We start from the raw sequence: 12,467 nt of genomic DNA on the forward strand, positions 1-12,467 counted from the left end.
ACCTTAGTGTTTCCACAGAGTGAGACAGAGAGTGTGAAAGTGTGTGTCATAAAAAAATTAACTATGTTCATCAAAGCAGAAATGACATTTCACTCAAAGTTTTTTTGTACATATTCAAATAGAATATGGTGTGTTCTTAGTCGTGCTGTTTACCTTTTCCTCAATATCCTTTTCTGTTTTTACTTCAGATGACTAGTGACAAATCATTGCTATTTTAAAGTTTTGGTTTCAATTGGGTATTTTCTTAAATTTTCCTCAGTGTATCAGTATTCCTTGTAAAAATATGATTCGTGAAATTAATTTAGAAGACGTCTCTTCTAATAAGGAGCTCTTGCTTTGAGTCTCTTACGTGTTTCTTCATATTTCTCTTGAGCTTGTGAAATCCAGCAACATTATCTTCATCAGAAGATATGCAGTTCCTCGTCTGAGTCTGGTGTGTCTGTTTAAATTCACTCTGTGTGGTGCGGTCCTGATGGTTCAGTGACGTACAGCAGCGCTGTGCAGTTCCGAGCAGGGCAGGACAACAACCACTCATTGTATTAAATGAATATAACGATGCACAGTTCATCCTCTTTGCGCAGTCCACGGTCACAGGAAATAGCTGACAGCAGGAATGCTCCCTCTCTACTCATCTGTCTCTATATAGGAATCAGATCTGCTACTGGTTGGCTGGCTTCTTCATACAACTACTTCCTGTAAACAAGTCATGCGGCCAAGCAAGCACCCTCCTGTTCACCTCTGATCTCTGGAGATCTCCATTTGACCCGCTTACGCACCAGAAACAATTACTTTGAGTCCTTTTTCAAAGGGTCAGTGCTGCAATTTCAGGGGCATTGGCCTCAAGTTTGACGGCAGGCCTCAGCAAAGTTTTGATCTAACTTGTGATAAACGATGTCTTTAACATACTTTTTAGTTTTCTGTGTGGTCTTCTTGCCACATTGGAGGATGATGCGTCGTATTTGAAAGACATTTGACAAGTAAAGCGATCAACCTAACAGTTTTATTAATGATTTTTTCCCTGAAAACATGGCTCATCAATCTCAAGACAAAATAGTTTTTTTAACTGAACAGCCTATTTAAACTTTCTGTAGACATGTCTATGAAGAACACACCAATAATATAGCAGATCATGCATTATTTTAACTTACTTTCTTGATGTATTTTATATTCCCCTCCATCAATTTCCTAATACTTTTACTACTACTACTACAAGATACAATTAATATACCACGTTTTAACAATATAAGACAGAAATGAGACCAGCCACAGACTTGTTACAAAAGTGCTGCCATTCAAGATTTGTTTTTTTTTTTATATATCATTTAAGATGCTTTATTGCCTATGTTTCGAGTGTTCTGGTAAATGTGGGTAATGTACTTGCCATGGTAATACCAGTAAAATGCACAGTTGGGAACCAGCAGCGTCCTCTATTAGTTGAGGAATTTGCAGAAGCATTCATCAGCCCTGACCTCCTCTCTTCATCAACTTTGTGCTTCTTTAATTACGTCACCTTATTCCTCCTTTTGTTGTGTTGTGCTTACTTGAGGTTCCCATGAATTGTTAGGAGCTCCTTACACAAAAGAACCATGGGTGTTGTTTTTATTTGAGTACTACAACAAAAGTTTCATATTCTATTTTAAATATAGCTTTCTGTGATGCCTTTGAAAATCAGCAGTAACCTAAAGAATACAGTATTATATACAATTTCTCCATTTATAAGTGAATTGTTCAAACTGAGTCTTTGTTCATGTTAACAAGAGAAGACAGTAAAAATGGTTTAGGTTCCATATTTACTCTTCTGGCTGAGATCCAAAATGTCAATGATGGTTTGGGAGCAGCAGAGTAGTTCTCTTTGTCTGTGGCTGGCAAAAGGCACATTTCTAAGGTGGAAAAGTACAACCGTGCCAGGAGCACCGGAGGAACTCTGGCTGTTAACTGCACGCTGTGTTAGTTCTGCCACTTACTTTTGGTTTGTTGAAAGTCGACTGCACTATTTACACTGGAGCTTCAGCATGATGGCAGATGTGGTGAAGTGTGGTACACGGTAGGGTTTTTTATTAGCCCCCTTTATAAAAAGTGGAGTAGCTCGGTCTTCTGGGATTGAGAATAATAGACTCCTGATTTAACCCTGTAAGACCTGAGCCGTATTTCAACAGCGTACATGCTGGACAGGCTGCCAGGCTGTCGCACACGTTTTCAAAGCTGAATTTTTGCAATTGAAATAGAGACAAACTAAGATTAAAAAAAAAAGAAGACTGTAGCACAAAACCAGCTGTGTAATAGCCACATACAGGAGGTTGCACATGGTATTTAAAGACTTACCATATTTAAAATGGAAAGCATCTCACCAGCACGAGAAGAGTTACGCCTTTTATTGCCTGTGGATCATAGCTCTCCCACACTTTGACAAACCGTGAGCTAAGTTCATCTGATCCACTTAACAAATGTACTGCTACAGAAACATACAGGCGGTCATTGATCCTGCACTTGTGACCAATTTTCCTGCTCTGTATCTTGATGCTTCATTTTGTCCCGTTTCTTCTTTGTGGTTTTTGATCATTTTGATCATTTGGTGTTTGATACGTACATATGTGACAGTGTTTATCAATATCCATCCATGTTTTATACTTGCCTGAATTCTTGCAGTAGGGACTTTTTTAAAATGTTTAACATTGTGTTTGTCCATCAGGTGATCTGGCGGGCTGCAGACAGACATGACCGCCAACAAGAGTTCAAAGGCTGTTCCCCGAGGAGGAGGAGGGGGTAAAACTCCCCGGGACGTCCCCGACAGGTCAGTGACACTGGGAGCAGAGCGGGTGGCCTCATGCGCTCTTACAGTAACCTCAGGTAGTTTTCTCTGAGGCAGAAGCTCAGTACTCAGTCATCTCGTTCATCTCTCGCCAAAAGCGTCCCGTATGTGATCTGGCTGATTTTCTTCACTCATTGGGGAAAACAAAACTGTGAGTGTTAATAATGATAAGACAGCTAAAGGCTTTTGCAAATTTGATCCTGTTTCCTGGAAAGTGGCCTCACTGAGCTCTGAGCTGTGAGTACTGAGGTTATGTTAGTATGGTCAGAGCTGAGAGTGCACCACTGTGTTGATAGCTGTCAGACAGATTTATACATGTGGTTTTTCTTATCTATTTGTTACAAAGCAAAAATGTTCTTTATGGAAACTTTTACAAGACCCGGCAGGCAAACAAGAAAATATTTATTCAATGAGCTCTCTGTTCACACTGTCACATCACCATGTCAAGGTCTGACGCTTGTTTTAGAGAATGATGGTGCAATTTATACTTGAATACAAGTGATGTTATTGTTTGACCTTCTTCTATCAGTGATTATGTTATAAATCATGAGGCAATATATTCTTCTTCACAAGTGTATAAAGTCCCCTGTGGGATTTAATGTCTGCAGCTACTTGTAGTGGAAGATGTCAGAGAGGTTTAACATATTTATTCAGAGTTTTTTAGACAGTAATGAACCACAAAATCTAGGTTTTTTTTTTTTTTTTTTTTTTTTTTTTTTTTTTTTAACAGTTATACTCATTTTATTATTCATTTCCATGAAAAACTTTAAATGTTCCAGAAGGGTGGTTCAAAGTCAAATTGAAATTATTTTTCATTTGTGTTAGTTTCATTCAGCCTTAAAGCGTTGTGGTGGCTGGGCTGCTTATTGACGTTAGTGCTGAACAGCTTCATGTGTCACAGGCAGCTCTTGTACACAGCTTTTCAATCCCATGGTATCCAGTGATAAATTCTAAATTCTGGAAAGTTAAAAGTTATTCTTTTGTGTTCCATGTATTTTACTGCAGAATAGTTCTTTTGTACATTTGGCTCTAATCAATGTCCCCAAAGCTATTAAACTATTCCTTTAGCAAAAATAATGTTCAGGCATTATTAAAGATGCCTCTTAGGCTCACATTACATCTTTAAGTTCACATAGAAAGCGATTGAAACCTGTCAAAGGTGGATTGGAATTCCCAGTGTGAAGATGTGGAGAGGCCTTACTGTACAGTTGATTGTGCTACACAATGTGTTCCCCCGAAACTATGAAACTAACCGAGGATCAGTTTCAACTTCAAGTTACACCTACAGCAAAGTATGTAGCCTTAAGAGACACACATGGAAACATGTATCAACACAGTGACAGGAGGGAAGGGAATAACTGAACCTGACCACAGACACTTTTTGTACAACAAAGATTATAATTAACTGTCAAAAGCAATCTAGTGAGATGTTTTGACAACAAGCAGCATTTTGACCGGGGACTAAGAGACAGAGAGAGCAGTCATACTCCTCCTGTTATTGTTTAATACCTTCAGAAGTCCCCAAACATCAAAAGTCCTCCTATTTTATTGGACCTCCTGAAACGTCTGTGCCAGATCACAGCTGTAAATGAATAATCACTTTGGTGCATCTGGGACAGGTTGGACATGCTGAACTTGGGGTGTTTCAGCAGAACTGCTCTGTGTCCATCCTGGTCAGTAACAGGAAGTGCCTTGTGGTTAACGTGCCCTGACAGCCTGAGTGAAAGCCGGAGGCCAGGTTGCGACTGGCACCCAGGTCTTTGTACAGTGCTGTGTGTGTGGCCGGCCGGCCCAGCTGAAGCTGGGTAAACTGGGCTTATTTTCACAGGCATTAACCAGACCTGCAGAACCCCGGAAAGGTCCCAGGCCGAGAATAGACAAGTCTTTTTATGTCTAATTGAGATGTTTTCATATGGTAGACTATACTCTATTTTACAGCACGTGGAATAATATCAGCCAAACATTGGCTTGTTATTCTAATACAGTGAGATGTTTAAGATGATATTTTGAGTCTTCAGTTGAATAAACCACTTTCATGAATAGATTATATATACATATAAGCACATCGTCATCATCATGAAATATATAAGCAACTATATAAAGAAAACTGACACAGTATGGACAAAAATATAGCTATGCATATGTATTCAGTTTGTTTTATTAAGCAAGCGGTAAAATTAAAAGTCTGTAGTTTCCAATTTTGGCTCATTTTAATCAAATAAACATTTCAAACTGCCAAGTAGACTTTATGTATGTTTGTAGTCAAAACAATAACATATACATTGATAAAACAACTGATGATAATCCTCATGGCCTGTGCATATCAAATTATACATCTGTGTGGATTCTTCAAAACGCTCTCAAAGCAGTTTGCTGCCAGTGTAAATATTTCTCTTGGATCATCTTGTTATTGCCTGCTTATTGTCACGTTGTTGAGCATGAAAACTCCTCCCCATGTTTCAACGATGAAAGTAAAAGAGAAGTGGAAAACCCCAGAGCAAAAACTCATACTGTCATGATTAACTTCATAAACTGTGCTGTTGGTGGTATTAGGATTTCATTTTCTGAGTGTTTGGTCCGATTGCTACTAAAACATTCCCACTGATATTTAACTTAACAGACAACACTCGCCACCTGGCTTCCTGCGGTAGTCGTTCTCCTTGGCAGAAGTTTAGTTAGGAGTTCTGCCAAGAAAGCAGTATGATTTTAATTTGCCAGACCAATTCTAATCGCTTCCCCACTAAAATGCTGCATGTGCATGTGCTGACTGCTGAGTAACATCAAAGTGCTCAGAAATGACTTTATTCCTAAATCCATGTGGCCTGTTTGAGTTGTTATGGGTTTGAAAACATTTGCTCTTGCACTGTGTCTTAGTCCATTTTATATCGTCTGTGCTTTTTATTCTCTTACACACAACATACCAGAAAAGAATTAAACTTTTCAAACATTACTTTAACCTTTCACCCCCACACACACACATGTTGATCTTCAGTGTGTTGGGGACATGGGTTTGAGTGGTGATTTGAACAGGAATGGCAACTTGTGTAAAAAATAGTCATGCTTATGATGCAAGTTGTGACACATTGGTGTGTTTACGCCTACAAAAAGAGGCAACTCAACAGAAACCTTAACTACAACACATTAAGTCGACAGGTCTTGTCTCAGATTGGAGAGATGTAGAATCTCTCATAAAACTAAAGTCTGGGTTTTGTTAACATTTTACATTTTAGTGATACAAACTAAAGATGCACTTCTGCTCCACTGTTTGGTTAAATTTAATGAAAAAGAGGTTAATAGGTTTTATATCATCCTGCTAAACAATCAAACATCATTAAGAACAAAAGCTTGTTGGAGAGTCTGCACCTAAGTTGAATAACAGAATTAATTCCAGCTTGATATCCATCTTTTGCTTTAATATGTTGCAGTGGGACGTTAGCTTCACTTTAATTCTGTGAATAGAAATGTCTGGCAATAGTTTGATACTTTTTCTTTAGTTTGTTGTTTGACTTCAGTGAAGACTTTTTGTAGGTCTTGAATTTGCTGCAAATATGAGCACCTTTTTCTCTGTATTCTCCTATAAATTATTATTATATTCATATTTATTCATTATTTTCAAAGCTAAGTTTGTTTGTGTTTTTGTTGTGATAATGTCTAATTTGTCTCCAAAGAAACAAGTACATGTCGTTCTGAGAAGTATCCACATTTACGCTCAGACATGTGCAATTACCGTATTTCAATGAGATTCAGATTATTTCACTTTCGTGTTAGCATTACTTTGCAGAATATCTCTCATTTTCAAATTCAACGCAGTTCCCCAAGACTGAATAATTTCATCACAACAAAATGAAATATAGTTGCAATTTATTAATGCATTTTTCAGAGGGGTAAATCTGCTGCTTATATCACAATGAACAATATTAAAAAGCACAGTAGTGATCATAAAAAAATGTGTATTTATATGCAATACTAAAATTGAACATTACTATACATAGATATCTTCATAATTGAGTACAGATACAGTAGATTTTATTATAAACTATTGGCTACAGATACTGCTTTGAACTATTCTTCTAGATTAAACAAAGATTATACAAACTAGTGTGTTTAAAGGAAGGATGATTTCTGGTGGCAGATCTGTTGAAACTGGAACTGATGCTTATTTAACTGTTAAAACAATGTTTGGGAAACTTTCCCGAAAAAAGTTTTCCTCATGAAAATGAGTAATGCACAGTCACAACAGTCAGTGTTAACTGAAAACATGTGAAACGTGGCAATAGCTGAAATAACCGTCAAATGATAATCAGGTGAAAGTTATGGAATGGATCATAGAATTATGGTAACTAAGCTCAATGATGTCTTATTTTTAGCCTTTTGACTTTTAGTTAACTCCTCCTCAGGTGTGAGGTGTCTTAAATTTACTTCTTTTTCCCTAAAGCAAGAAAGATAAGCTGCATCCATCATGCCTGCAGCTTGCAGGCACCGGGCTGTTGTAAAAGTCTCTCCACCCTGGAGCAGGAAGAATTAGACCAGGGAAGGGCAAGTAGGTGTGAGGCTGGATCTGTCCCGACCTGCAGTGTTGGATCACAGTCCACAGCCCTCCACTCCCTCCTCCCATAACGCTTGTTATTCCTACCGTGACTGTGACATCAGATCGCTCAGCTCCCCACTTTCACAAGAGTTACTCACCAGGCCAAATAGTGACGAGGTTTGCGATAGACGGTGAGTAGTGGAGTGACCTAGATTTACACGGGAACTTTTCCTGTCTTTCGACATCTTAGAGGGGGTGAGCACCGTGAGAAAACCTAAGTGTGTGTGTGCTTGATGATGTGAGAGCCAGGAGTGTGCTTGGGACTACGGATGCACTTAGTATCACTCAGCTGGAGGGATCAGAAAAGACTGAAGACCAGAGATAAGTAGTGAGGCTCGTACAGGTAAGGGCGCAGTAGTAAATCTGACCTGGCACTCTGCTCTCTGTGAGGTCTGCAGTGATTCTTCTCAAATTATTTTGACCATGCGGAAAAGTCCACAGTGGTATTTTAATGTAGTCTGTGTTTCCTTTGGCCGTTATCTAAATCTCAGCCTGCCAAAGTCAGAATACTTTCCTGTGGTTTTTCTAAATTTCAGGTTCAGGTTTTCAGTCTGCCTTTGATCTTGAAAATTAATTCAAACCTTTCAGCTTATTCTTTACAGTTTTTGCCCATCTGTTCCACATTGAGTGTCTGTTACCCTTCATGCCGTAGAGTCGGCTGGACTTGGCTGGCACCACTTACAGCTCGCCTTGGTTGTGTTTTGAGTTTATATTTCTGTAAACATTTCACACTTCTCTTTCTTGTTTCAGGTGCCAGTCTACATCTCCATGTCCTGCTGCCGCTGCCAGCCTGGGACACAGCCAGCGGCCCCTCCTGCATAGCGACGAGAACTCTGGAAAACAGAGTCGGTACGTCAGGACCGACGGCAGGTTCCTGCTACGCTCTGGATGGAACAGCAAGACAGCCAGCCTTTCCACTTCTGCTTCTCTTACGGGAGAGCCTGATTCCCAAGGACGTCTCGTCAAGTCGAGGAGCATCAGCTGCCTGGACAACAGGCTCTCCATCTACAAGCCTCCAGCTCAGACCAAGCTGTGTCAGGAAGACCCGACTGCGCAGAAACAGAAGGAGAAACACGGGGATCCTTCAGCAGGAGATGGACTGAACGGTCGGCCTTTGAGTTGGAGCACACTCTCTCTGGGGCCGTCGTCTAACCAAGGCCACAAACGGGCCCTCTCCTTGACCCGCACTGTAGCGGGTGTCCCCCCAGCCACTATCCGCAAAAAGATATCAGAATGGGAGTGCAGGAGAGTTTCTCTGCCTAGGATGAGCTTGTGTCTGGACAAAAGAGGAGGAGAGCGTGTCGGAGGTAGCGAGGGCTGCCCGAGCCTGCTTTCCTCGCCCTGTAGCGAGAAGACTTTTGACTTTAAGGCCGTTCGCAGGATGAGCACGGCGTTCTCCGAATGCTCCTACACAGAGGCGGAGGAAGAGGAAAGAGTTCCAGACAAGGATGGTCTCGGTCGTTTCCAGAAAAGGATCAGCAAGGCAGAGTCATCGGGAACGTTTGTGCGTTCCCTGTCCGCTCGTAAAGAGACGTCAGCAGTTCTCAACAGGATACAAAAGATTGAGCAAGCCCTGAAGGAGAACCCCAGTCCTCCCCCTCCACGTTACCTGAGTAACTGCTACGCTCCAGACAAGATGAGACAGAAGTCCTTTGTGATAGGTGACGACCTGGACAGTACATGCGCCAGTAAGCGCAGCAGCATTTGCTCAGTGACCACTGAACCGGACGCTGTTTTGGTGTCTGACAAGCTCTCTAAACTGAGACAGAGGTTTAGTGTGAGCTCGGCCAGGTCTGAGAGCCCAGAGCCCCCCAGCCAGCAGACGCCTGTTGGCACACCAGTGAACCCCTTACCCAAACCCAAACGCACTTTTGAATACGACGCCAAGCAGGACCAGACGCAAGCCAATGGACTACCTCCAGACAGAGCCTCTGAGTCGCCCCCGCCGCTGCCCTCCACCCCTGCTCCCAGCGTGACACGAACTGCAAAGAGCGAGGGCAGCGCCCCCATAAAAATCCGTGACAGGTGAGACAGAAATATTCAACTCTCCGCTCTAATCGCGTGTGTGAAACTGCATCATGCTGCTGATGACCAACTCCAGGACGGTGAGCTGTTTGTGTGGGATCCTTTCTCACGCAATTAAACATTTATGGTGGTTCCCTAGAATCTACCTCAGTAAAAAAAACATGTGCTGGAGGTGCTACTGCATCTGGTGATGGAAAAACTTTCAACACTGCTGTGAACTGTCTGAGGTCCTCTGTCAGGATCTGTTTTGAATGTTTCCGCTATTTTCAAGATCTTTTTTTTTTACATTTTTTTGCAAACTTTGGCCTTTTTGTTAATGTTTACCTGCCTTTTATGGTCTGTTTATAACTGTCTATTTTGTATTCTGGGATGATTTAAAAAAAAAAAAAAAAAAAAGAGTATCAGTTATACATTAGATAGCATCAATACTGTAGATTACAAAGCATTGTGGTGGTTAGCGCTTTTGCCTCACAGCAAGAATTTCCCTGGTTTGAGTCTTTGTTGATCTTATGGGACTTGCATACTCTACCTGTGTGTGTGTGTGTGTGTGTGTGTGTGTGTGTGTGTGTGTGTGTGTGTGTGTGTGTGTGTGTGTGTGTGTGTGTGTGTGTGTTTATCTGCATTTTCTTCCCATAATCTAAAAGGCTGTTGTCTCTAAAATGTGTGTGATTGTCCCTGTCTCCATCAGCATGTCTGGACTGTACCCTGCGCTTGCCCGCAGTCAGCTGGGAGAGGCTCCAGTGCCCTGTGACACTTGATTTAATAATGCAAAATAGGAGATGGATGACATAGAAATCCACAGAATTTTGGGCTTTCGTGAAAGGCGATGTGTTGTTTTTGTGAAGCACTGCTTTTTGCCTTTTTCAGTTCAGGGATTTTATCATACAGTAAATGCCTTTTGGTTTGGAAGAAAACTACTGGCACTAAAAATAGGTGATTTATTATAGTTTACAGAACCTTTGATATGCCAGATACTTTCCAGAAATTCACACAGGCCCATTAAAAAAAGTTCTGGAAGTTTATCTTAGAAAGATGAAAGAAGTCCACATGGTAAAATACTCAAGTGTCCAAGAAACAACAAAAATTCAGTTCATTTCTTTTCACTATTTGTTCCTTTTTTTTTTCCAACCATTGTTAATGTATAGCTCTCAGGGTTTTGGTTGCGAGGGTGGGGCCTCTTTAGATTGTCCTTGTGTCAAACAGCCATACAATCCCTAAACTTTCGTCCCTTGGACTCTGTGTTTAACATTCCAGTGGCTGGAGCAATTTCAGACCCGGCCTAAAAGCCACAGGCTGTTGATGGTGCGACTTGACCGTCCTGTAGATGTCTGTATTCATGTAGCTCAGCTAACAGTTTGTGCAGGGCTTTGACATGTGATGTGTGCCTGACACTGCACAGAGACCACAGAGAAATAGTAAGATATCTGCATGTTTACTTGTGAATTATCTGGAATTTCCTTGCACTTGGAAAACAACCATGATCATGATGTTTTTGTGGGTTTTGTTTTATTAGTAATACTTCTGGTGTAACGTGATTGAGGAAAACTAATGATTTCGACGTGTTTATAAACAGAAGGACTATCCTAACCATCCATTCAGGTTTTTTGGGGTTTTTTTTGTTTACAGCAAATGTTAGAAGTAAAACTGTCTGCCTGATTGTTTTATTGCCATCTGCAGTTGATCTGTTCTTCTTTGATGTGTTGGGCACTGATGCACATTAACTCCTTTATACTTATTAAAAAAACCCAAACTGTGATCATCCTGGCCTGTTTTTAACTTTCGTCCTTTGCTTGCAGAGAGTCGTGCGAGTCAGAGGATGCTGCCAGCTTGCCGTCTTCGTATCCGTCCTCGCCCACGGAGAACGGCACACTGACCACAGAGACACGGACTCGACCCAATTCCAAAAGCACTTTAGAGGAGAATGCCTATGAGGACATAGTAGGTAAGCATGCCAGACTGGGTTTCTGTAGCCACGAAGAAAACGCGGATGGCCTTCATTATGCTAGTTTCTGTCCAATTCTTTTAGTTCAGAGTTGAAATGAGCATTTATTTATCAGCACCTTATGTTGCAGTAGCTATTGGGTAATCTTATTTTAAAGCTGCAATATTTTTATGGTTCTTATTTCTTGAATGCGCATTGGAGTCGTCACATTAAACTAGAATCTTCCGTATTTAATTGGGACGATATTTTCATGCATCAGAACAACTTAACACGCATTATATGACTATTGTAGCTCATAAAGACCCTTTACTTGTCAGGTTTTTTCAAGAGGTGTACGAGAAGCATGAATAAATGTATCACTGTTATGGCCCTTCTTCCTGTTTCTGCATCATGTTGAAAAAGTGAATTTCACCCTCAGATTTAATGAATAACATGTGGCTTACTTTAGATTACTATATACTATATACTTTAGATTTTATTGTGAGAAAGGGACATTTTTTCACACTACAGTCTGATTCTAGGATTTATTGAAAAGGATCATTGTAAAATTCTTCATTTGCGCATTGGGTGTTTAGTGTGGAGCATCATCTTTTCTCTCTTTGTGTTATGTGCCTCACTTTCAGCCAACTCAATCACGTCCTCTGTGAGATAACGCTTGTATGAAATTCTGTACATGCTGAACAGCCAAATTCCTTTCCACTAGCAAATGACCCCAGGCCTTTTGCCCGGCTCAGTTGCCAGTTCCCCTGGTGCCGACTTAATGGGGTGAAAATGTGTGTCATTGTGAGCGCAGGCCCACGATGACGCTTGGATTCAAGTAGAAGCTAAAAGTTTTACACACTGAAATGATTTTCATGAAAAGCTCTCATGCATGTTCAAATAAGGGCTGGATTTCTTTAAACATGTGCAGTTCAGCATAACTTTGTGGCAATAAATAGTAATTTTCTTTATGTATTGAAGGATGGGTGTTGAGGTCATTCGTGGTCTTTCAGCCCATGTTTTTGGCTGAGGATGTGTTTTTGTCTCTGAGAGAGCATCAGGACATTTTTTTTTTCCAATTCCAACAAAGGCCTCATTGTTCATCCAACTCTGTGAATGTCGAG

At 40.8% G+C, this 12,467-nt stretch overlaps 1 protein-coding gene across 2 annotated transcripts in view; it reads left to right on the forward strand.

Moving 5' to 3' along the window:
- dennd2b (DENN domain containing 2B) overlaps nt 1–12,467 on the forward strand; it is a 47,887-nt gene that overhangs the window by 13,179 nt on the left and 22,241 nt on the right. For both annotated transcript variants that reach the window (XM_030090951.1, XM_030090943.1), the window contains exons 2-4: nt 2,690–2,791; nt 8,148–9,422; nt 11,219–11,364. In XM_030090951.1, the coding sequence (XP_029946811.1) occupies nt 2,715–2,791; nt 8,148–9,422; nt 11,219–11,364 (1,498 nt within the window). In that variant the 5' untranslated portion in view covers nt 2,690–2,714. The remainder of the gene's footprint in view (nt 1–2,689; nt 2,792–8,147; nt 9,423–11,218; nt 11,365–12,467) is intronic.

The sequence above is a fragment of the Salarias fasciatus genome, chromosome 1 (genome assembly GCF_902148845.1).
Source record: "Salarias fasciatus chromosome 1, fSalaFa1.1, whole genome shotgun sequence".
NCBI lineage: Eukaryota > Metazoa > Chordata > Actinopteri > Blenniiformes > Blenniidae > Salarias > Salarias fasciatus.